The sequence below is a fragment of the Macaca mulatta genome, chromosome 5 (genome assembly GCF_049350105.2).
Source record: "Macaca mulatta isolate MMU2019108-1 chromosome 5, T2T-MMU8v2.0, whole genome shotgun sequence".
In the NCBI taxonomy this organism is placed as follows: Eukaryota; Metazoa; Chordata; class Mammalia; order Primates; family Cercopithecidae; genus Macaca; species Macaca mulatta.
Window position 1 is genome coordinate 108,348,145 of NC_133410.1, and position 25,200 is coordinate 108,373,344.

At 40.5% G+C, this 25,200-nt stretch overlaps 1 protein-coding gene across 1 annotated transcript; it reads right to left on the reverse strand.

The window, feature by feature from the left end:
* Positions 1-3,123: 3,123 nt before the first annotated feature.
* ADH5 (alcohol dehydrogenase 5 (class III), chi polypeptide) lies at positions 3,124-25,195 on the reverse strand. Its single transcript, XM_001105718.5, has 9 exons — positions 25,115-25,195; positions 21,619-21,720; positions 18,463-18,604; positions 17,870-17,957; positions 13,179-13,398; positions 12,768-13,028; positions 11,402-11,537; positions 3,537-3,675; positions 3,124-3,403 (listed from the first exon to the last, which is right to left on the reverse strand). The coding sequence occupies exons 1-9, from the start codon at positions 25,124-25,126 to the stop codon at positions 3,379-3,381; spliced, it is 1,125 nt and encodes a 374-aa protein (XP_001105718.2). The 5' UTR covers positions 25,127-25,195; the 3' UTR covers positions 3,124-3,378.
* Positions 25,196-25,200: the final 5 nt, after the last annotated feature.

Here is a 25,200-nt window from a genome sequence, read left to right on the forward strand (position 1 = left end):
CACCACGCCCAGCAGTTTTTGGCATATATAACATATATGTTTATATATGTTTAGCAATTCCTCAATTCCATTTAAGACAATGTATTAAAATGACCTTAAAAGGAAAGACTTGGCCAGGAGCGGTGGCTCACACCTGTAATCCCAGCACTTTAGGAGGCTGAGGTGGGCGGATCACCTGAGGTCAGGAGTTCAAGACCAACCTGGCCAACATGGTGAAACCCCGTCTCTACAAAAAATACAAAAATTAACCGGGTGTGGTGGCGGGCATCTGTAATCCCAGCTACTTGGGAAGCGAGGAAGGAGAATCGTTCGAACCTGGGAGGTGGAGATTGCAGTGAGCTGAGATCATGCCATCGCACTCCAATCTGGGCAGCAGAGTGAGACTGTCTCCAAAAAAAAAAAAAAAAAAAAAGCAACTATAGTCGAGTCTCATGATCCAGGAATTCTAATTGCAAAATTATTTTTATTGTTTTTGTGACAGGGTTTCACTCTGCCACCCAGGCTGGAGTGCAGTAGTGTGATCAAAGCTCACTGCAGCCTCGACCTGGGCTCAAGCACAGATTTTGTACAACTGATTCTTCAGAGATAGTTGTGCTTTCAGCCAGGAAATGCTAATACTAAACTTAATCAGCTGGCTCAAGAGTATGTACTTTGCCAGAAATGAAAAGTAAATTCAATAATTGGCTAGCTATAAGAATTGGAGTAGTATTTTAATTTTTTTTTTTTTAAAGATAGGGTCTCACTCTGTTGCCCAGGCTGTGCAGTGTTGTGATTATGGCTCACTGCAGTCTCAACCTCCTGGGCTCAAGCCATCTTTCTAACTTGGCCTCCTTAGTAGTTAGGGCCACAGGCACATACCATCCTGCCTGGCCAATTAAACTTTTTTCTAGAGATGAGGTCTGTGTTGCCCAGGTTGGTCTTAAACTCCTGAGGCCAAGTGATCCTCCTACCTTGGGCTCTCAAAGTGCTGGGATTACAGTTGTGGGCCACTGCACTTGGCCTATTTTAATATCTTAAAACTGCTTTACATTTTCATATTGGCAAACCTAAAAATGTTTGCCATTGCAATTCATGTATATCTCATGTTTAAGAAGAAAAGTCAAAGGACAAGACCTTTAGGAGTTACTGGCTTTCCTCCATACTCTCCGTAACTGTTTTGTTATTGCAGTTGCCAACTTAGGTTACTTTTGTTCCTAGGAGGCTGGGCTACACCAAAGATTAGAAACACATTTCTTACAAGTGGAGTAGAAGCTAGTTTTAATTTCTCCTTCCTTTCAGTTCACTTAAGATAATACTTGGGGCCCGTTTAGGTCCCCATATCTCCAGCCCTCTAGGTAAAACAGGAGGGAAGCTGGACTACATTGTCAGGCACTTCAAATGCACCAAAGTTCTGAAAAGGGGAAGTCCTGACCCTAACTACCAGTTTCCCACTTTTCGATCAATGACATGTTGCTCTCTCACACATAATTCTGTGGGAGCCTTTAAACCATATCAGTAAATTGAAAAAGTACATAGCATCAATCCAACCAAAAGATATTTGCATGGTAAATGTGATGCGCTGATATAGACTCTAAAATAACGCTAACATGTGGAGAAAAAAGGGCACAGAATAGTGTTGATAGTATTCCTTTTGTGTAATTTTAAAGGATATGTATGCTATTGTGCGCATAGAAACTCCTGAGAAGATACATAGGAAACTTAACAGTAATCACCCATTTTTTGCAGGTTAGTGTATAGCTTTTCTTTCTCATTATATAATTTCCTGACAATTTGTATTTTCTAACCCTTAGGTATATTGCATTCATTCATTTATTTTTATGTCAAGGATTATCAGGATGGTAAGATCCTGGACCATTTGTGTTTGCTTCTTTATACTTCTCAGGATAAAATAACCTAAATGTTACTTACCACTACCAGAAAGATTTATGTGACTACATTAAAACTTTATTCAACAAAATGCCATAAAGTAAAAAGAAGAGTCACAAGATAGACTAGAAGATATTTGCAACATATAAAACTGACAAATGATTGATGTCTAGAATAAAGAACTCCTAAAAATTATTCAGAGAAAGAGAAATAATTCAGTAGAAAGTTGGGCACAGGATATATAGGAACAGGTTCTTCACAGTAAAATAAAGTGTCCATTAGAATGAAGGATTTAACGAGTAATTGAGGAAAATGCAAACTAAAGTCATAATAAAACACCATTCCACACTCATGTAATTCACAACAATTCACATCTACTTTGAAGAGCAATTTGGCAATGTCTAGTAAGGCTGAATGTGTTTATTCTGTGATATACGTCTTAAGTAACTAATGCAGTGAGCCCAATACAGAAGAATGTTCCACTACAGTGTTGTAATACAGAAACCGGCAGCAACTTCATGCCTTCAATTGGAGAACAGATAAATTATGGTAGTTCCCATAATTGAATACTGCTACATAGTACTAAGATTAATGAATGAGAGCTTCACATATAATATAGATTGAGTGAAAAAAGAAAAGCTGTAGAATGAGCCAGTATAAGGCTTAAAAACATATAAAACAGTACTAAAGAGTAGATGGTTTAGGTTATATACAGTGAAAGTACAACAACATATACAGGAATGATAAGCATTAAGTTTTGGATAATTGTTACCTCTGGAGGGGAGGAACGGCAGTGTGATCTGGAAGTGGCAAAATGTTAAGATTTGACAAAAGTAGGTGTTGAGAACTTTGATATTCAGTATGTAATTCACTATACTAGAAATAGTACAGCCACAACCAACACACACATATACCTATTTAAGCCCAGAATGCTGTTTCAATAATACATTTTAGTGCCCTGTGAGGGGCAGATGCCATACTAGGAATTTGGGGTACAGGTATGAACAAGGCACAGTACCTGCCTTCAAGATAATATCACAGAAGCAGACTTGGGTCCTGATTAACTCTGTCACTGATGGCTAGGATCTGTTCTTTAATCAACAGGCCTGAGACCCTTCAAAGTTCAATGAATGTTTCTGAGGTTTCAGACACCCACCACTGCCCTGCTTCCTTTATCTTTCCTTTACAGAATGAAGATAATGGGCAAACCACGACAATGATTACAGCACAAAACAAAGAAGACAACTTCCACACAAATGCAGAAATTACTTTTATTATGTTAAAATATTCCTTAATGAGCTAGCAATTATTTATGTGGAGGAGAGTCCGGAAAACAGGTTCATGACTGAATTATCCTTGTCCTTGATTATATTCATGAATTACAAATATCACACTATTCTCTGGAGTAGCTGTGAAGCTCTACGAGGCTGTGAGATTAGAGGCGCTTCTCCCTGCCTGTTAAGCTGCTCCCATCGCATCACAACAGGATGGACGTTATTTCTCTCTTTTGAATTAAATCTTTACAACAGTTCGAATGCTGTAAAAGGAAGCAACATACTAAGTTTTAAATGATACCTTTAAGACCACTAAAATTGTTTTTCGACTCTCCATTGCCTCAAACTCTGTGTCATTATTACATTCTATGATATACAGTTAAAGAGAAAGCTTACCTCTTTCCAGAATGCATCAGTTCAAAGGCTTTGTTAATTTCATCAAAAGACAGATTGTGAGTCACAAATTCATCAACTTTTATCTTTTTGGACATATATTCAGACACCAACTTTGGGACACTTTCAACACTCTTCCATCCTAAAAGAAATCACACATTAATTTATTCAACAAATTCCTGCAATATGCTTGTTACTTAGTGGAGGACACAAACGCATTTAAAAGAATGAATTTTGCCGGGCGCGGCGGCTCAAGCCTGTAATCCCAGCACTTTGGGAGGCCGAGATGGGCGGATCACGAGGTCAGGAGGTCGAGACCATCCTGGCTAACCCGGTGAAACCCCGTCTCTACTAAAAAATACAAAAAACTAGCCGGGCGAGGTGGCGGGCGCCTGTAGTCCCAGCTACTCGGGAGGCCAAGGCAGGAGAATGGCGTAAACCCGGGAGGCGGAGCTTGCAGTGAGCTGAGATCCGGCCACTGCACTCCAGCCTGGGCGACAGAGGGAGACTCCGTCTCAAAAAAAAAAAAAAAATGAATTTTTTGATGAGCTAAAGGGTAATGAAAAATCCAAAATAGCATGGAAATGATTTGACAAACACCTTTCAGTTAAGAAGTAAATACTTGAAGATGGCCGAATAGGAACAGCTCCAGTCTACAGCTCCCAGCGTGAGTGACGCAGAAGACGGGTGATTTCTGCATTTCCACAGAGGTACCGGGTTCATCTCACTGGGGCTTGTTGGACAGTGGGTGCAGCCCACGGAGTGTAAGCCAAAGCAGGGCAGGGCATCATTTCACCCGGGAAGCACAAGTGTTGGGGAATTCCCTTTCCTAGCCAAAGGAAGCCGTGATAGACGGTACCTGGAAAATTGGGACACTCTCACCCTAATACTGCGCTTTACCAATGGTCTTAGCAAACAGCACACCAGGAGATTATATCCCGTGCCTGGCTTGGAGGTTCCCATACCCACGGAGCCTCGCTCACTGCTAGCATAACAGTCTGAGATTGAGCTGCAAAGTGGCAACAAGGCTGGGTGAGGGGCATCCACCATTGCTGAGGCTTGAGTAGGTAAACAAAGCGGCCCAGGAAGCTCAAACTGGATGGAGCCCACTGCAGCTCAAGGAGGCCTGCCTGCATCTGTAGACTCCACCTCTAGGGACAGGGCATAGCTGAACAAAAGGCAGTAGAAACTTCTGCAGACTTAAAAGTCCCTGTCTGACAGCTTTGAAGAGAGTAGTAGTACTCACAGCATGGAGTTTGAGATCTGAGAACGGACAGACTGCCTCCTCCAGTGGGTCCCTGACCCCCAAGTAGCCTAACTGGGAGGCACCTCCCAGTAGGGGCCTACTGGCACGTCATACGGCCAGATGCCCCTCTGAGATGAAGCTTCCAGAGGAAGGATCAGGCAGCAGCATTTCCCGTTCTGCATTATTTGCTGTTCTGCAGCCTCCACTGGTGATACCCAGGCAAACAGTGTCTGGAGTGGACCTCCAGCAAACTCCAACAGACCTGCAGCTGAGGGTCCTGACTCTTAGAAGGAAAACTAACAAAGGACATCCACACCAAAACCATATCTGTACGTCACCATCATCAAAGACCAAAGGTAGATAAAACCACAAAGATGGGGAGAAACCAGAGCAGAAAAGCTGAAAATTCTAAAAATCAGAGTGCCTCTTCTCCTCCAAAAGAACGCAGCTCTTCGCCAGCAACAGAACAAAGCTGGATGGAGAATGACTTTGATGAGCTGAGAGAAGGCGGCTTCAGACGATCAGTAATAACAAACTTCTCCAAGCTAAAGGAGGATGTTCGAACCCACTGCCAAGAAACTAAAAACCTTGAAAAAAGATTAGACGAATGGCTAACTAGAATAAACAGCGTAGAGAAGACCTCACCTGATGTAGGTGAAAACCATGGCACGAGAACTACATGACACATGCCCAAGCTTCAGTAGCCTATTCGATCAACTGGAAGAAAGGGTATCAGTGATTGAATATCAAATGAATGAAATGAAGTGAGAAGAGAAGTTTAGAGGAAAAAAGAGTAAAAAGAAACGAACAAAGCCTCTAAGAAATATGGGACCATGTGAAAAGACCAAATCTACGTCTGATTGGTGTACCTGAAAGTGACGGGGAGAATGGAACCAAGCTGGAAAACACTCTGCAGGATATTATCCAGGAGAACTTCCCCAACCTAGCAAGGCAGGCCAACATTCAAATTCAGGAAATACGGAGAACACCACAAAAATACTCCTTGAGAGGAGCAACTCCAAGACATATAATTGTCAGATTCACCAAAGTTGAAATGAAGGAAAAAATGCGAAGGGCAGCCAGAGAGAAAGGTTGGGTTACCCACAAAGGGAAGCCCATCAGACTAACAGTGGATCTCTCAGCAGAAACTCTAAAAGCCAGAAGAGAGTGGAGGCCAATATTCAACATTCTTAAAGAATTTTCAACCCAGAATTTCATATCCAGCCATAAGTGAAGGAGAAATAAAATCCTTTACAGACAAACAAATGCTGAGAGATTTTGTCACCACTAGGCCTGCCTTACAAGAGCTCCTGAAGGAAGCACTAAGCATGGAAAGGAACAACTGGTACCAGCCACTGCAAAAACACGCCAAATTGTAAAGACCATTGATGCTAGGAAGAAACTGCATCAATTAATGAGCAAAATAACCAGCTAACATCATAATGACAGGATCAAATTCACACATAACAATTTTAACCTTAAATGTAAATAGGCTAAATGTACCAATTAAAAGACACAGACTTGCAAATTGAATAGAGAGTCAAGACCCATCAGTGTGCTATATTCAGGAGAACCATCTCATGTGCAGAGACACAGAAAGGCTCAAAATAAAGGGATGGAGGAAGATCTGCCAAGCAAATGGAAAGCCAAAAAAAGCAGGGGTTGCAATCCTAGTCTCTGATAAAACAGACTTTAAACCAGCAAAGATGAAAAGAGACAAAGAAGGCCATTACATAATGGTAAAAGGATCAATTCAACAAGAAGAGCTAACTATCCTAAATATATATGCACCCAATAAGGAGCACCCAGATTCATAAAGCAAGTCCTTAGAGACCTACAAAGAGACTTAGACTCCCACACAATAATAATAGGAGTCGTTAACACCCCACTGCCAACATTAGACAGATCCACGAGACAGAAAGTTAACAAGGATATCCAGGAATTGAACTCAGCTCTGCACCAAGTGGACCTAATAGTTATCTACAGAACTGTCCACCCGAAATCAACAGATTATACATTTTTCTCAGCACCACATCACACTTATTCCAAAATTGACCACGTAGTTAGAAGTAGAGCACTCTTCAGCAAATGTAAAGGAACAGAAATTATAACAAACTCTCTCAGAACACAGTTCAATCAAACTAGAACTCAGGATTAAGAAACTCACTCAAAACCACCTAACTACATGGAAACTGAACAACCTGTTCCTGAATGACTACTGGGTACATAACGAAATGAAGGCAGAAATAAAGATGTTCTTTGAAACCAATGAGAACAAAGACATAACATACCAGAATCTCCGGGACACATTTAAAGCAGTGTGTAGAGGGAAATTTATAGCACTAAATGCCCACAAGAGAAAGCAGGAAAGATCTAAAATTGACACCCTAACATCACAATTAAAAGAACTAGAGAAGCAAGAGCAAACACATTCAAAAGCTAGCAGAAGGCAAGAAATAACTAAGATCAGAGCAGAACTGAAGGAGATAGAGAAGCAAAAATCCCTTCAAAAAAATCAATGAATCCAGAAGCTGGTTTTTTGAAAAGATCAACAAAATTGACAGACCACTAGGAAGACTAATAAAGAAGAAAAGAGAGAAGAATCAAATAGATGAAAAAAAAATGATAAAGGGCATATCACCACCGACCCCACAGAAATACAAACTACCATGAGAGAATACTATAAACACCTCTACACAAATGAACTAGAAAATCTAGAAGAAATGGATAAATTCCTGGAATGCACCCTCTGAAGACTAAACCAGGAAGAAGGTGAATCCCTGAATACACCAATAACAGGTTCTGAAATTGAGGCAATAATTAATAGTCTACCAACCAAAAAAAGTCCAGGGCCAGACGGATTCACAGTCGAATTATACCAGAGGTACAAAGAGGAGCCAGTACTATTCCTTCTGAAACTATTCCAATCAATAGGAAAAGAGGAAATCCTCCCTAACTCATTTTATGAGGCCAGCGTCATCCTGATACCAAAGCCTGGCAGAGACACAACAAAAAAAGAGAATTTTAGACCAATATCACTGATGAACATCAGTGCAAAAATCCTCAATAAAATACTGGCAAACCGAATCCAGCAGCACATCAAAAAGCTTATCCACCATGATCAAGTTGGCTTCATCCCTGGGACACAAGGCTGGTTCAACATATGCAAATCAATAAACGTAATCCATCATATAAACAGAACCAAAGACAAAAACCACATGATTATCTCAATAGATGCAGAAAAGGCCTTTGACAAAATTCAACCGCGCTTCATGCTAAAAACTCTCAATAAACTAGGTATTGATGGGATGTATCTCAAAATAATAAGAGCTATTTATGACAAACCCATAGCCAATCTCATACTGAATGGGCAAAAACTGGAAGCATTCCCTTTGAAAACTGGCACAAGGCAGGGATGCCCTCTCTCACCACTCCTATTCAACATAGTGTTGGAAGTTCTGGCCAGGAAATCAGGCAGGAGAAAGAAAGAAAGGGTATCCAGTTAGGAAAACAGGAAGTCGAATTGTCCCTGTTTGCAGATGACATCACTGTATATTTAGAATACCCCATAGTTTCAGCCCTAAATCTCCTTAAGCTGATAAGCAACTTTAGCAAAGTCTCAGGATACAAAATCAATGTGCAAAAATCACAAGCATTCCTATACACCAGTAACAGACAAACAGAGCCAAATCATGAGTGAATTCCCATTCACAATTGCTACAAAGAGAATAAAATGCGTAGGAATACAGCGTACAAGGGATGTGAAGGACCGCTTCAAGAACTGCAAATCACTGCTCAACAAAACAAAAGAGGACACAAACAAATGGAAGAACGTTCTAGGCTCATGGATTGGAAGACTCAATATGGTGAAAATGGCCATACTGCCCAAGGTAAGTTACAGATTCAATGCCATCCCCATCAAGCTACCAATGACTTTCTTCACAGAATTGGAAAAACACTAGAGTTCATATGAAACCAAAAAAGAGCCTGCACTGCCAAGGAAATCCTAAGCAAAAAGAACAAAGCTGGAGGCGTCACACTACCTGACTTACAAACTATACTACAAGGCGACAGTAACCAAAACAGCATGGTACTGGTACCAAAACAGATATATAGACCAATGGAACAGAATAGAGCCCTCGGAAATAATACCACACATCTACAACAATCTGATCTTTGACAAATCTGACAAAAACAATAAATGGGGAAAGGATTCCCTATTTAATAAATGGTGCTGGGAAAACTGGCTAGCCGCAAGTAGAAAGCTCAAACTGGATCCCTTCCTTACATGTTATACAAAAATTAATTCAAGAGGGATTAAAGACTTAAATGTTAGACCTAAAACCATAAAAACCCTAGAAGAAAACCTAGGCAACACCATTCAGGACATAGGCATGGGCAAGGACTTCATGACTGAAACACCAAAAGCAATGGCAACAAAAGCCAAAATTGACAAATGGGATCTAATTAAACTAAAGAGCTTCTGCACAGCAATAGAAACTACCATCAGAGTGAACAGGCAACCTACAGAATGGGAGAAAATTTTTACAATCTACCCATCTGACAAAGGGCTAATATCCAGAATCTACAAAGAACTTAAACAAATTTACAGGAAAAAATCAAACAACCCCATCAAAAAGTGGGCAAAGGATAGGAACAGACACTTGTCAAAAGAAGACATTTATGCAGCCAACAGATACACAAAAAAATGCTCATCATCACTGGTCATCAGATAAATGCAAATCCAAACCACAATGAGATACCATCTCACACCAGTTAGAATGTCGATTATTAAAAATTCAGGAAACAACAGGTGCTGGAGAGGATGTGGAGAAATAGGAACACTTTTACACTGTTGGTGGGACTGTAAACTAGTTCAACCATTGTGGAAGACAGTGTGGCGATTCCTCAAGGATCTAGAACTAGAAATACCATTTGACCCAGCAATTCCATTACTGGGTATATACCCAAAGGATTATAAATCATGCTACTATGAAGACACATGCACATGTATGCTTATTGTGGCACTATTCACAATAGCAAAGACTTGGAACCAACCCAAATGTCCATTAATGATAGACTGGATTAAGAAAATGTGGCACATATACATCATGGAATACTATGCAGCCATACAAAAAGGTGAGCTCATGTCCTTTGTAGGGACATGGATGAAGCTGGAAACCATCATTCTGAGCAAACTATTGCCTACGACAGAAAACTAAACACCGCATGTTCTCACTCATAGGTGGGAATTGAACAATGAGAACACTTGGACACAGGGTGGGGAACATCACACAACGGGGCCTGTCATGGGGTGGGGGAGGTGGCAGGGATAATATTAGGGTATATACCTAATGTAAATGATGAGTTAATGGGTGCAGCACACCAACATGGCACATGTATACATATGTAACAAATGTGCACCTTGTGCACATGTACCCTGGAACTTAAAGTATAATTAAAAAAACCCAATAAAACTATGGATATAAAAATAGCTATGGATATAAAAAAAAAGAAGTAAATACTTTTGAGAATTTTCCTTTCTCTGTATTAAGATTTACTAAAACCTCATTAAAGTTTTGGCCTATTGAGACTTTTAAAACTGCCCACGACAGAACTCTGGAAGTCTCAACAACAAGCTTATTTAGGCCCATATCAGCAAAGATTTCTATAATCATGATATTCAAGGAAGGAAAAAAAACTCATATAGTACAGGACTTTATTTCCTTGGTTTTAAATTTAACAATGAAATAGGGATAGCATCTCAGAACAGAAAACTATGAAACTAAAAAATGAAATAGAACTCTTAGCTAAATGGTAAGATTTTAAAGAAAATCAGGTGCTTCAATTTCTCACTGTATCTAAAGAAGCAACACAATCAACAAGAAGCCTTCTACCTTCTAAGGATGCTTTCAACCATATTTCAAACCTCTTTTGAGCCTTTTCCAAACCTCCTCCCTTATATTCTCCACTAATTATTCTTTCCCCACAAATTGTGGGGATTTTTTCTTAAACCTGGTAACTGAGATGACCACAGCCACTCCTGTTCTCTAGACAAAAACTTCTATTATCTTTGGATCATATTTTAGCAATGCAAGGGGCCTCAATGATACAGTGAATTACCCAACCAGCATGTGCCAGAATGAGGCTTCAGTTAGAGGTTACTACCAAGACCCCCTGGATCAGCCAGCCTTGGAATGCCCTTTCAAATACAACCATGGACAAAGTGATGCCCCCAAATAGCATACACAGCTTACAAAGTTTCTTCTATGATACTCTGCTGTGGCATATATCTAGAGCTTTGAAGAGGAGGGCAAGTCAGATTGACATTTTCTAAGGCAAATTCTGTAGTTATAAAGAAGGAAGACTTTGGCCAAACCCCCCATTTTAGCATACTTTCCAAATCTTTTCTTCTGGCCTTCAAAAAAGCTGGCATAATATGAGGTAGAGGACCTTAAAAGACAACTCGTTAAACACAGATCATTCAAAACACACGCAATGTGCTTTTTTTTCTTTAGGAGGATGAAGAAATATAAATATATATTTTTAAAACCCTTTAAAAACTTTAGACTCAATGCAAATAACAAAAGAGAAAATGCAGTAATCTCATCCATTGAATTACCTCCAAAGGCAGTGCCTTTCCATGTGCGACCTGTTACCAGCTGGAATGGACGAGTGGCAATTTCTTCACCTGAAGCAGCTACTCCAACCACCACGCTGACGCCCCAGCCCTTGTGACACGCCTCAAGCGCTGCTCTCTGCAGGCACAGATATGACCAAATCACAGAAGTCAGTGCATTTTCCTGAGAATAACTGCTTCCCAGAAACTTCTAGAGATGCCATTGTTTTTAAAGAAAATGGCAACAAAAGGCCAAACTTAACATTTAGTGAGCTCAATTTCATTGAACAATTTATATTTTCATTTACTACTTTTGTTTTTTTTTGAGATAGTCTCCCTCTGGCACCCAGGCTGGAGTGCAGTGGCATGATCTCGGCTCATGGCAACCTCTGCCTCCCGGGTCCAAGCGATTCTCGTGCCTCAGCCTCCCTAGTAGCTGGGATTACAGGCACGCACCATTGACACCCAGCTAATTTTTGTATTTCTAGTAGAGATGGGGTTTCGTCATGTCCTGGCTGGTCTCGAACTCCTGGCCTCAAGTGATCCACCCACCTTGGCCTCTCAAAGTGTTGGGATTACAGGCGTGAGCCACCATGCCCGGCCTGAACAATTTAACAAATTAACCTGGTTAAATATTAACATAAATTAAAATAAAGTGTTTATTTGCTTTCTATTTTGAAAAGTAAACTGTAGTTAAACTCTAAAGGATTTAATTTTAAAAAGCAGGCAGCAGAATTAATAGTAATACTTTTACTGAGTGTCTATGTACGTTTCAGTAGATATTGTTACTACAGGTTGATTATCTTTTATCTGAGATACTTGGGACCAGAGCGTTTTGAATTTTGGATTTTTTCGGATTTGGAATATTTGCATCGTATTTATTGGCTGAGCATTCCTAATCTGAAAAGCTCCAATGAGCATTTCCTTTGAGCATCATGTTGGTGCTCAAAGTTTCAGATTTTGGAGCATTTTGGATTTCTGGATTAGGGATAGATGTTCAACCTGTACCTGCATTTTATAGATGAAGAAACTGAGGTTAGAGAAGCTGTTTGTTCAGGGTCACTGGGTTAGTAAGTGGATGTGTATTTGATTCCAAAGCCCATGCTCTGCACAACTGCTTTATTCTGTCTTTTCATTTCATGAGACATGCACTTAGCAGGCATTGAAAGGCAAAGAAACATCTCTTCTCATCCTTCCCTGAACTGTTCTTGTATCATTTCCCACTGTAGTTCAAATAGATATTTTCCCCTTCTTTCACTAGAATAATTCTTATCAAGAAACTTTCCTTTGCCAAAACAATTTTTAATCTAAAACTGCATTTCAAAAAAAGCAGTTCCATAAATTAAAAAGGAATGAAGCTCATACTCACCATGACCTTCACATTACCAATACATTCAAAGGAATAGTCCACTCCTCCATCAGTCATCTCAATGAGCACTTCCTGGATGGGTTTACTAAAATCCTGAGGGTTAATACATTCAGTGGCTCCAAACTCTTTGGCCCTTGCAAATTTATCTTTATTGATGTCCACGCCAATGATCCGGGATGCACCAGCCACTTTACAGCCCATGATAACTGCCAATCCAACTCCTCCCAGGCCAAAGACTGCACAAACAGAGCCAGGCTCCACCTAGGAGTAAAGACAGTTTATAAAGTACGCATTCTACCAGCGTCAAGAGAATCGCTGGGTTTCATACAGATGGGCCAATTTCACTATTCTAGGACAGTTTCACTGAATTAAATTAGAAGGCAGAAGCAAAATCCCAAGTCAGTCTCTTACCTTGGCAGTGTTCACAGCAGCACCATAACCAGTTGAAATGCCACAACCTAGAAGGCAGACTTTATCCAAAGGTGCTAAAGGATCTATTTTAGCAACAGAGATATCAGCCACAACTGTGTATTCAGAAAATGTGCTGGTTCCCATGTAATGCAAAATTGTCTTTCCTTTGCAAGTAAATCTGCTGGTACCATCTGGCATTAATCCTTTCCCTTGAGTGACTCTAAAGAAAATAAAGAAAAAGGCAAGTTGGAATTAGGTTTCTAAAAACCCACAAGAAAAAGAAATCAGTTTTAAAAATAATGACAATATTCAGAAAGTGTTGTAAACTAAAATTTTGAATGTATTATTAATTTAGCACCTTGCAGCAATGCCTGATAAACGAAATTTATAAGAGATTTATAATCTTATCCATCTTTTCCAATATTCACTAGCCTTCTAGATCATACTGTTAGAATATTGAACTCATTTTAAGAGGTACAACTTATGGATCAGTTGGAATTATTTTAAAATCCCATCATTAAAACGGTCGGCCGGGTGCAGTGGCTCACTCCTATAATCCCAGTACTTTGGGAAGTTCAGACAGGAGGACAACTTGAATCCAGGAGTTCGAGAGTAGCCTGGGCAACATAGCAACACCCTATCTCTACAAAAAATAAAATTAGCCAGGTGTAGTGGGGCATGTGTCTGCAGGAGGTTCACTTCAGTCCAGGAGTTTGAGGCTGCAGTGAGCCGTGACTGTGCCACTACATTCCAGCCTGGGTGACAGAATGAGACCCTGTCTCAAAAATTAAAAAAATGAAAAAACCTCTGTGAGCAAATATAAATTCTTAAAGGATAAAGCCAAAACCAGTACCTATGCAAGCAGAAATTACAAACCATTAACCAGATCAGCTGACAAAAACAGATGGCCAAACTGGCTAATTTATATCTTTCAGGAAGCATTTTTCTGAAATGTAACTAACAGTCGTCAATAATGCAAGTTAAATTACCTCTTCACTTTGTTTTGCCTGTGACTTGGTTACACCAATAGGAAAGAAAACCCAAAAAGCTTACAAAGGCCATTGATGCAATAAATGGTAACAAAAATTACTTTTGCTATTCTAAACAGAGGTGATATAACATCTTGCTTAGGAGTACCCACCCTAACGTCAGAGTACTTGGGTTCAAATCCTGTGTCATCTGAGCAAGTTAATTAATCTTTATGCCTTCATTTTCTCACTAGAAAATGCTGAGAAACATAGGTAACTTCCTTTACAGATTGCTATAAAAATCTAATGAGATGTTATATGAAGCTTCAGCATTGTGTCTGGCACAGAATTGATGTTTAGTAATTATGTTATTTTAAATAAAATAAATACTAAAATTGCTTTTTTTTTTTGAGACAGCACAGGCTGGAATGCATAGCTCACCACAGCCTTGAACACTGAGGCAGGAGGATCGCCTGAGCTCAAGTGATCCTCCTGCATCTGAGTACCAAGTAGCTGGTACTACAGGGACATAGAGACGGGGTCTTGCTATGTTGCCCAGGCTGAACACCGTAATTTGATGTATACTCTTAGCTAAACTCTTTGGAACATACATATGAATAAATACACAGATGAGAAAACAGACTGCCTCTAGATTCAAGAGCAAATACATTTCCTTTGAGAAAAAAACAAATATGACCAGAAACAAAGAACAGGTGACAAAGCTCCATCAAAAAAAATTTTTTTTTTGAGAAAGGTTTTTACTCTGTCATCCAGGTTGGAATGCAGTGGCACATCACTGCTCACTGGAACCTCAACCTCCAGGGCTTGTGATCCTCCCACTACAGCCACTGAGCAGCTGGGACCACAGGCACGTGCTACCAAGTTCGGCTAATTTTTAGAATTTTTTATAGAGAGGGGATTTCACCAAGGTGTGCACGTTGTTCCCTAACAGCTGGACTCAAGTGAACCACCTGCCTCAGCCTCCCAAAGGGTTGGGATTATAGGTGTGATCCACTGCACCCGACTAAAAGTAACTATTATATCTTAATGAGAATAATTTAAGTTTGGTTAGCCCTCCTTCATGTGAGAAGTCACTGTATTCTAGAGGAGTTTCTTGAACAAAAGGTGATGTGGAATACATTTTATGCTTTGAAAGAATTTCTCAAAATGGTAACAATCACAAAGAACCCATCACCATTACTGTATTTCATGTGTTGCAAAATTTTTCAGACTGTGTTTAAAATTCCCTTTCAAAGCGATTAGTTTTTTTTTTTTTTTTTTTTGGTTCTGGTTTTACCAAAGTAACAGGATTTGCTTTATAAAATAAATGGAATTTTGTTTTCCAAAAATATAAACTAATTTTGTCAATAACAAACAAATGGATCTCCCATACAATGCTGGTGCAAGTGTAAACTGGTACAAGTATACCAGAGAGCTGTAGATGCATATCCTATGACTCAGCAATTATAATCTCAAGAAAATGCTCAAGAGAAAGCAATGCTTATATCCATCAAAAGACATGTATAAGTAAGAATGTTCCTAGCAGCATTAACTGTAACCACCCAAAACTGGAGTAACCTAAATGTCCATCAACAGGAGAACAGATCAATACTGGTATTTTGAATGCAATAAGACAGAGTAACAAAAAAGAACTACTGACGCATATGCAGCTTGATATATCTCACAGACATTATAAAAGAAAGAAACCTGACAAAACAGCATGCACTGCATGACTCTATTTATACAAAGGTCACAGTGAAAGGAATCAGGACCGTGGTAACCTAGGAGGGAGGTAGGTTCTGACTTGGAAGGGACATGAGGGGCCTTGTCAGGTGCTGGCAGGGTTCTCTATCTTGATCTGGGTGATGTTCAAACCAACAGGTGTTTACATACATAATTATTCATTGAGCTGTACACTTAAGATCTATACACCTTAAGTGCTTAATAATATACATGCTCTATCTCAATTTAAAAGAAAATGGAACACACACAAGGGGATCTTAAATTTCCTCAAAGAGGTAGTTCTTTCAGTGTTGTTACCTACTACAATAAAAACAACTACCTTTTCTGTGTCAAGGAGTTAGGTTATCTCCTGCAGTCTTCCTAATAGCCTTAGTGGGTAAGTTTTATTACTCTCACTTACTGGACAGTAAAATGGTTCATAAAAATGATTTTGTTTAATCTCGCAAGCATGTTTTTCCTTACTACATAGTTTGGCAAATTTAGCCTACTGTTTTGTGAAGAGAATGGGTACCGAAAATTCTGTTTTATATCTTAATGGCTGGTGATACTGGACAAACCCCTTAGTTTCTCTCTCTTTTTTTTCTGTAAGAAAAGTCAGTATATTTATGGTTTGTTTTATAAAAGTTACTATAATACAATGGTACATAGTATTGAATTCACAAAAATATGAACAAATTTTTATAGCAAGACACACTCACAATGAAAACACTGCTTCAAAGCAAGTTACATCCAGATGACAGTGTCTATACACACAAACATCCCTAAAATTTAATGGTTCTTTTCTTTGCAGCAGGAGGGAGGGAGAGAAAAGAAAAAAGATAGCAGATACCCTCAACTCTTCAAAAGCAGAGATTTGTTCAATGAAAAATAAAGGAGTTGAAAGAAAAATGAGCCAACAAATTTCCAGATTATGACAAACCATTCCAGGGCAGGGTTGGCGGTGGTGGTGGTGGGGGGCGGGGTGGCACGGTAGGGGATCCTGGGGAGAGGGAGGGCCCAGCTGCCTTTGTGAAGACCAGCCAAGGTTAACATGCGGCACCACAGCTGGCAAGGTGAGGCCAGGGTGAGGCATAAGGTGGAGTCACTCCCCTGGTCTCTTCACATCCCCACTACTTCTTTCTTTCATGGGGCAGAGAGGAAACAGAATGCAGACACCCCTTGGGGGCTGTACAAGTTACTTAAATCAGCCACCTCTATAAGCTACACATTTCCTCATGTGAAAAATAAATGTTTCTTCAGTTGCACAATTAGGCAGAAAACTACAAATGGTAGAGAAGGTTGCTGCTGTGCCCAGGTACCCTCTCTGTGTCAAAACTTCTTAATTTCTGAGTCTTCTCTCATCTGTGAAAATGGGGATAGTAGTGAGGTTGCTATAAAGATGGAATGAAACCACGGATACACAATGCACTATATAAACTGCCACATAATTATTTATTCTTATCATTGTTAATATGACCTTGTGGAACAGGAATTAAAAGAAATTAAAGAATGTGTAAGCAAAAACTCAGTTATATGTAAGAAAACCCAATTTCCCCTGAGGAAGAGAAAGAGCTGGAGTCCTTTAAAATTAACTGCCTGTTTTTCTATGGCTAGTGAGCCTTATCTCTCCCTTTCCCAGGCACTGTGAAGACTCTGTTTCTCTAGCTGTGCAGCTGCAAGGTCAGAGACAAATAATCTCAAGTCGTAAAACATGTTGTTCCTTGAAAAGTAAGAAATGATGTAATGCATGTCTCAACTGAACAACTGTCTTTGTTTCTCGCTTCTGTAATATGCTCCCCCCTGCAGAGATCTCTCCCCGCCCCACAAAATGCTTAAAAGGTGTCTTGACTCTTTGTTTGGGGCTCAGTCCTTTGGATGTTAATCCAACTGGGTTGGCGCACCTAAATAATTAAATAATTCTTCCTCAACCCCTCAGTCTCTCTGATTCCTTAATTTTCCCGTAGCACTTGTGTTTTAAGAAGAATATAAAAAGATACTAACCTTATCTTCTGGCAAAGGTTAGTTTTAGGATTTAGACAAAATTTGCATTCTCCACACTGTGGGATGTAAAGTGGGATGACAGTGTCACCTGGAAACAAATGCAAAGACATCCTGAACAGGTAGTATCTATTTCTAAACAAAAACATCAGCCTTTGCAAATTCCTGTCTGATGTGGCTTTGCAAAGTTAACAACTTCAACTCTTAGAACTTTACCTAGGTAACATCATTCAGATACCGTCTGACCATGCAAAGAGTATGTTTCAATATTTTTATCTAAATGAAACTCTTTAAACAATAACTGAAAAACAATGAAGTTATACGCTTCAAAATCCTGCTTCATTGATGCATCTCTAAAAATTCTTCGAAAATTGGTTTTGGAAATGTACTTAAAAAGTTTCACACAAACAGTAGTCTGCAAAATCAGAGAGAAAAAAATATCCAAATATTTGTGCTTCCCAGATGAGGAATAAACTCTCTTGACAATCTACTTAGATGATACCTATTAATATGTAGTGGGTAGTTTTATCAGAAAAACAATTTCCCCATAGGAATAAGCCAAAATCATCAAACAAGTGGTTCAAATCTCTCCTCACCCGCCTTCAGTTTAGTAACTCCCTCGCCAACACTTTCCACAATTCCAGCACCTTCATGTCCCAAGATCACTGGAAAACAACCCTCAGGATCAGCTCCACTCAGGGTATAGGCATCAGTGTGGCAAACTGCAGTGGCAATGATCTATTAGGACATTAAAACAATGAATGTTTAAGTGTGTGTGCATGCAATTCAGAGGTACGGATACAAGAAAAGTCATTTTATTATAATACTGTATTTCACTGACTCTAAGACACATTTCTTTCATATTTTAACCTCTCTGAATTCAGCATGTGCTTATAATCCATGGCATCTTAACAATTAGAATTGGCAGCAATTTTTTAGTGGTACTTAAAAGCAATGGTGCATTTGTATGCAATGAAATAGGGAACATCCAGTCCCCCTTTCAGTGCATGTTAGCAAGAGAAGGTGAACAAGGTCATTTTATGGGCACCATGCCTTCAAGCATGGAGAGAAACATCACCTGTATGCAAAACAGGTGGATTCCATCTCACTGCTAGTTTTCTCATGACAGCTGGGAAATATGATTTTTAAAGAGGTAATGACTACTTCAGAAATATGCCAGTCTGTTTGAGTCTGGGCCAAAATTCAGAACTTTGAGAGGAACCAACTCCCTTTTTACAAACCAGACACAAGTTCTATTTAAATGAGCCTGTTATCTCTCTCTGGCTATATTATATAATAATAATAATATTATTATTATTATTGTTTTTATTATTATTTGAGAAAAAGTCTCGCTCTGTCACCCAGGCTGGAGTGCAGTGGCATGATCTTGGCTCACCGCAACCTCCGCCTCCTGGGTTCAAGTGATTCTCCTGCTTCAGCCTCCTGAGTAGCTGGGATTGCAGGCGCGTACCACCAGGCCCGGCTAATTTTTTGTATTTTTAATAAACATGGGGTTTCACCATGCTGGCCAGGCTGGTCTTGAACTCCTGACCTTGTGATCTGCCCACCTTGGCCTCCCAAAGTGCTGGCATTATAGGCGTGAGCCACCATGCCCGGCTGTAACTTATCTTTTAAAGCCACCAAAAGCACAGAAAGGCAAAATCTTGGAGTAGTTCTATTTATGTGTCTCTGCTCCTGGCTTATATATCCATTTACAATGTAACAATCTTTGCTACCTGTCTGCAGTTTTGCAGGGAAGATGACTGTACTCATTGTGTCCATACTGCTCAATGAGCACAATGAATACCCACTGATTGTGAGCTGTATGGGCCCTTAATATATCCAGGACAAACATCTTCTTCAGTGGCAAAATCACAATCAGCTTAATTTCTGAATTTGAAGAAAAAAAAGCACTATTAATTAAAAGATTTCAAATTCCTGGGTATGGGTTGGAAAGGACCTTAAGATGTTATTTGGGCCAGTTGCGGTGGCTCATACCTGTAATCCCAGCTCCTTGGGGGGCCGAGGTGTATGGATCACTTGAGGTCAGGAGTTGGAGATCAGCCTGACCAACAGGGTGAAACTCCGTCTCTACTAACAATACAAAAATTAGCCAGGCATAGTGGCGCATGTCTGTAATCTGAGCTACTAGGGAGGCTGAGGCAGGAGAATTGCTTGAACCTGGGAGGCAGGGGTTGCAGTGAGCCGAGATCGCACCACTGCATTCCAGCCTGGGCAACAGAGTGAAACTCTGTCTCAAAAAAAAAAGAAAAAAGATGTTATTTGGTCCTGGTCTGCTCCACCTGGTATGTGGGATCTTTGGGGGCATGAGCCAGTATGTGTGGTGTGTTTTCAAAGTGAGATGGTGGGGGAAGTATATTCCAAGTCACAGCTCTTATTTGCTGTGACTCTTTTCCTAGAATGTTAATGATCACTACTCTAAAGCACTAATTTTATATCAAAACAAGTAGAGAGTAGTAGAATGCTAAACACATGAAGTTTTCTACATGCCAAAGTTTCAAAGATCTCTCCAACTGGCTGCCTTGTACAATATGCCTCTCTCCAGGGGTAACATCATTTCTCTGCCACCAGAGGTTGAGAAGCACTAGAATAATGAATTCCCTGAATCCTACCCTTGTCCGCCAGGGTGGGTGCATTTTAAAGCTCTCTAAGCAAGCTGACTTCACTTGCTTGTTGCTCTATTCAATCAGGAGCCTCTTCTCAAATCTTGTTTAGTTGCTGTAGCAAAAGTGAAGAGGCATTTTAACCAGAGCGACTCCATCTTGAATAGGCACTGGGTAAAATAAGGCTGAGACCTACCGGGCTGCATTCCCTGGATGCTAGGCATTCTTAATCACAGCATTCTTAATCACAGAATGAAGTAGGAGGTTGGCACAAGATACATGTCAGAAAGACCCTGCTGATAAGACAGGCTGGGATAGAGAAGCCGGCAAAAACCCATCAAAACCAAGACGGCAATGAAAGTGACCTCTGGTCATCCTCAAGGCTCATTATAGGCTAATTATAGTGCATCTGTATACCAAAACGGAGTCTCACCAGTGCCATGAGTTTACAAATGCCACGGCAATGTCATGAAGTTACCCTATATGGTCTAAAAGGGGGAGGAATCCTTAGTTCTGGGAATTGCCCACCCCTTTCTTGGAAAACTCATGAATAACCCTTTGTTTAGCATATAATCAAGAAATAACTATAGGTATACTCGGTTGAACAGCCCATATTGCTGCTCTGTCTATGGCGTAGCTATTCTTTTATTTCTTTGCTTCTCTAATAAACTTGCTTTTACTTTACTCTATGAACTCACTCCAAATTCTTCCTTGCGTGAGGTACAAGAACCCACTCTGGGTGTCAGAATAAGGAACCCTTTCTGGTAACATTTCTTCTTTTGTTTCTAATGTGTCAGCATATATTTAAAGTTATGTAATCAGCAGAAAAATGAGTATCCTACAGAGTTACCTTAAACCCAAACTGCAGAAGATAAATTGCAATAATCCAATGACCCATGGGGATAGCTGTTCAGCCCAAGATCAAAGCTAAAAAAGATGGAGAAGCATGCTGCAAAGGTGAGTGATAAGAGAAGGATGTTATGATTGTAAGGCTGGATGACTTTTCAATATCTTTCCTTTGACACTGTCCTTTGGGATTTATCCTCTGCAGATCTCAGATCTACTCATCTATCCAGAGACCTCCTTGTGTCTTTTTTTTTTTTCCCAGTGCCTTAAATATATCATTACCTTGATTCGAACTTCATGAGCCTTTGGGGGTGCCACCTCTATCTCCTCTATGGAGAGAGGCTTTCCAGCCTCCCAAGCAACTGCAGCCTTGCACTTGATAACCTGAAGTGGGGAAAAAAGGGAGTAAGCTGTTTATCCTTCTAAACAAATAACTACTTAATAGCCAATTGAGATACAGATTAATGCTAACCTTAAAAAGTATATCACAGATTCACAAAGAAACATATGTTTCCAAGTGACATGTTTTTAGATTTCATACAAATAGTATACATCAAAAATGATTTAATTGAGATGATTACCTGGTCAGATAGAAAAGCATCTTTTGGTTAAAAAGTTGTACTCATCAAATATTTAATGGCCCTCTACAATGCATAAGCAAGAGCAGGTTAAGAACACAAGTTCTGAGAGAATCTGATTCAGCAGATCTGGCATGGTGTCCGAGAAATCTGTATGCTTAACATGTGCCGGAATAAATTCTTTTGATCAGGCTGTTCTGAATACCACTGGTTTGGTGCAAAACTGCAGGGTGGGAAGGAGGATTAGGAATGTAACAATGAGGAGCTATATCCCTTGTAACCGCACCGGCCAATACAGCAGCCACCTGCACTTAGAAAATGACCACAGGCTGGGCATGGTAGCTCACGCCTGTAATCTCAGCACTGTGGGAGGCTGAGGCAGGCAGATCATGAGGTCAGGAGTTCAAGACCAAACTGGCCAGCATGGTGAAACCTCATCTCTACAAAAATACAAAAATTAGCTGGGCATGGTGGTGCACATCTGTGTGGTCCTAGCTACTCAGGAGGCTGAGGCAGGAGAACGGCTTGAACCTGGGAGGTGGAGACTGCAGTGAGCCAAGATTGTCCCACTGCACTCCAGCCTGGGCAACAGAGCGAGACATCATCTCAAACAAAACAAACAAACAAACAAAAAAACAAACAAAAAAAGAAAACAGAAATATGCTATAAATATAGCTGGACTTTGAACACTTAGTTCAAAGAAAAGTAAAAATACTCATTAACAGTATTTTTAAAAATACTGCTTACATGTTGAAATGGTATTTTGATTATGTTAAGTAACATTATTTATGTTATAAACTATTAAAACTTCACTTTTTCCTTTTTAATGTGGCTACTGAAAAATTTTAAATTACACAAGTGACTAATGTATCTATAGCACACAGAGCTGCTTTAGAGATTATAGTCAGTATACCCTCCACAACCAGAGAACCACACGTAATGAGAAAGGTCCTGATTAGTTTACATTACACTTGAGAAATGCGTTGACAGACTAAAGGTTGTAAACCACTGGGTTTACAGGAGACAGATTTTAAAGTTAATAATTACAAAGCGTGTGATTTAAAGAGACAGGCACAAAGTAATACAGAAAGCAAAAAAAGTAGATTAAGAGCGTAACTGCTTGGTTTGGGAGAGCTTCACTTCTAACCTGGATACTGAAGGATGAGGAAAAAGTAATTATAAATGGTGATAAAACACCTATATATAGGGTGATTGTGAGGACTGAGTAAGAATGAATACGAAGTCCCTGGCCGGGCGTGGTGGCTCAAGTCGCCTGTAATCCCAGTACTTTGGGAGGCTGAGGTGGGTGGATCATGAGGTCAGGAGATCGAGACCATCCTGGCTAGGTGAAACCCAGTCTCTACTAAAAATACAAAAAATTAACCGGGCGAGGTGGCGGGTGCCTGTAGTCCCAGCTACTGGGGAGGCTGAGGCCTAGATCGCACCACTGCACTCCAGCCTGGGCGACAGAGCTCAAAAAAAAAAAAAAAAAAAGGAATGAATATGAATATGAAGTCCCTAACACAATTCTTGGAGCAGCATAGCTTTGCAAAGTAAGTTAGTAGTTATTGACAGCAATAGAACAAACGGTTGAGGAAAAGGAGAGGTGAACTAGATAGAGATAAAAAGAATGGCCTCTGTAGGCCGGGCGCGGTGGCTCACACCTGTAATCCCAACACTCTGGGAGGCCGAGATGGGTGGATCACCTGAGGTGAGGAGTTCGAGACCAGCCTGGCCAACACGGCGAAACTCCCGTCTCTACTAAAAATACAAAACTTAGCCGGGCATGGTGGCGGGCGCCTGTAATCCCAGCTACTCGGGAAGCTGAGACAGGAGAATTGCTTGAACCCGGGAGGCGGAGGTTGCAGTGAGCCAAGATCGAGCCACTGCACTCCAGCCTGGGCAACAAAGAGTGAAACTCCATCTGAACTGGAAAAAAAAAAAAAAAAAAAAAAGGAAAAAAGAATGGCCTCTGTAAATTGGTGAGGCTGGAAATGATCGTTTTTTAAAAGTAAATTGCAGATATTAAATCTTATAGTACAAAGAATCAGACAATGCATTAGAATCTTTTTCACTTCAATGTGCCATAAATTTCAACTCCACAAGTCAGATTCAGAATACTAACAATTAAGTTATGCAACCTAAAAATCCAAAGAGACAAGAATACTAAATTTGATGGCCTGCTCCCCTTTAAAAAATGTCTTACAGGAGCCTAACCTTTCCTTTTTACTGACAATTCTAAGCAAAACAAAGTCCCACTCTAAATCCGCGGGAAATGGCACTACTTCAACATTTGAACTATAGTAACAATTACAATCTTTCACATTCTGTGAACAAAGACACTCAGCAATAAGGAAGAGCAACTACCAGTTTAAGTCTGAAAGACTGTTTAGAGTTTCTTTCAAACTCCAATATGTTAAGGCCATATGTCTTACTAGAAAATGTCCAAATTTGCAAAGCATTAAAATAATCAGCAATTTTAGACTATTTATTCGTAATTTCTGCCTTTCTTTACTGTCTAATGTGTATTTTATGAACTGGTCAGAGAGGAGCAGACCTGGGTCGGAATCCCAGTCCGCCATCACAACCGACCTCAAATCACAGTTTTTGATAAGATGTCCCCATCTCGCGGAGGTGTTTGTTATGTGAGGACTAGAGGGAAGATAAATCTCTTGGTGTTCAAGCGCTCGAAAACGTTTCTGAAAGGGACGTAGGGGTCTTTCCAAAATACACTCCTTGGAGGCACAATAATTAAGGCGTAGGCTCAATTATGAAACACAAGCAACCTAGGAGTTAGGAGCACGGGCTCTGGCTGCAGCTCTGCCAAGTATGCAAGCTGCAAGAATGACCCAGAGTGAGTTACTTAACTTCGTGTAAGAAGCAATGCGTGGCCGCTCCTAAGCCATTTCCACTGGGATACCGTCCTGACCAGCCCCTGCCCCCCACTCTCCGGCTCTCCCACCCCCACCCCGTTCCGGTTGTCCCAGAAGCAGCAAAGAAAGCTGCTTCCCAACTGAAGAGCCGAGACAAAGCTTCCTTCTCTTTCTGCCCTGCTGAGCCGCTCGCCGGGGCCCAGTTTCAGAACCAGGAGCCAGATCCCGTCCTGGGCCGAGCCTCGCGCGTCCCCGAGGACAGCAGCCTGGTCCCATGCCATGCAGTCCCTCCCTAGTACTCAGGGCCCTCCGCTCAGCGGGCGCTACCTGGTTCGCCATGTCCACGGGTTTTGGTCAGCATGGGGTGCGGATGTTCCGACTGGGCTGAGCTGATGTTCCGACTGGGCTGCGCG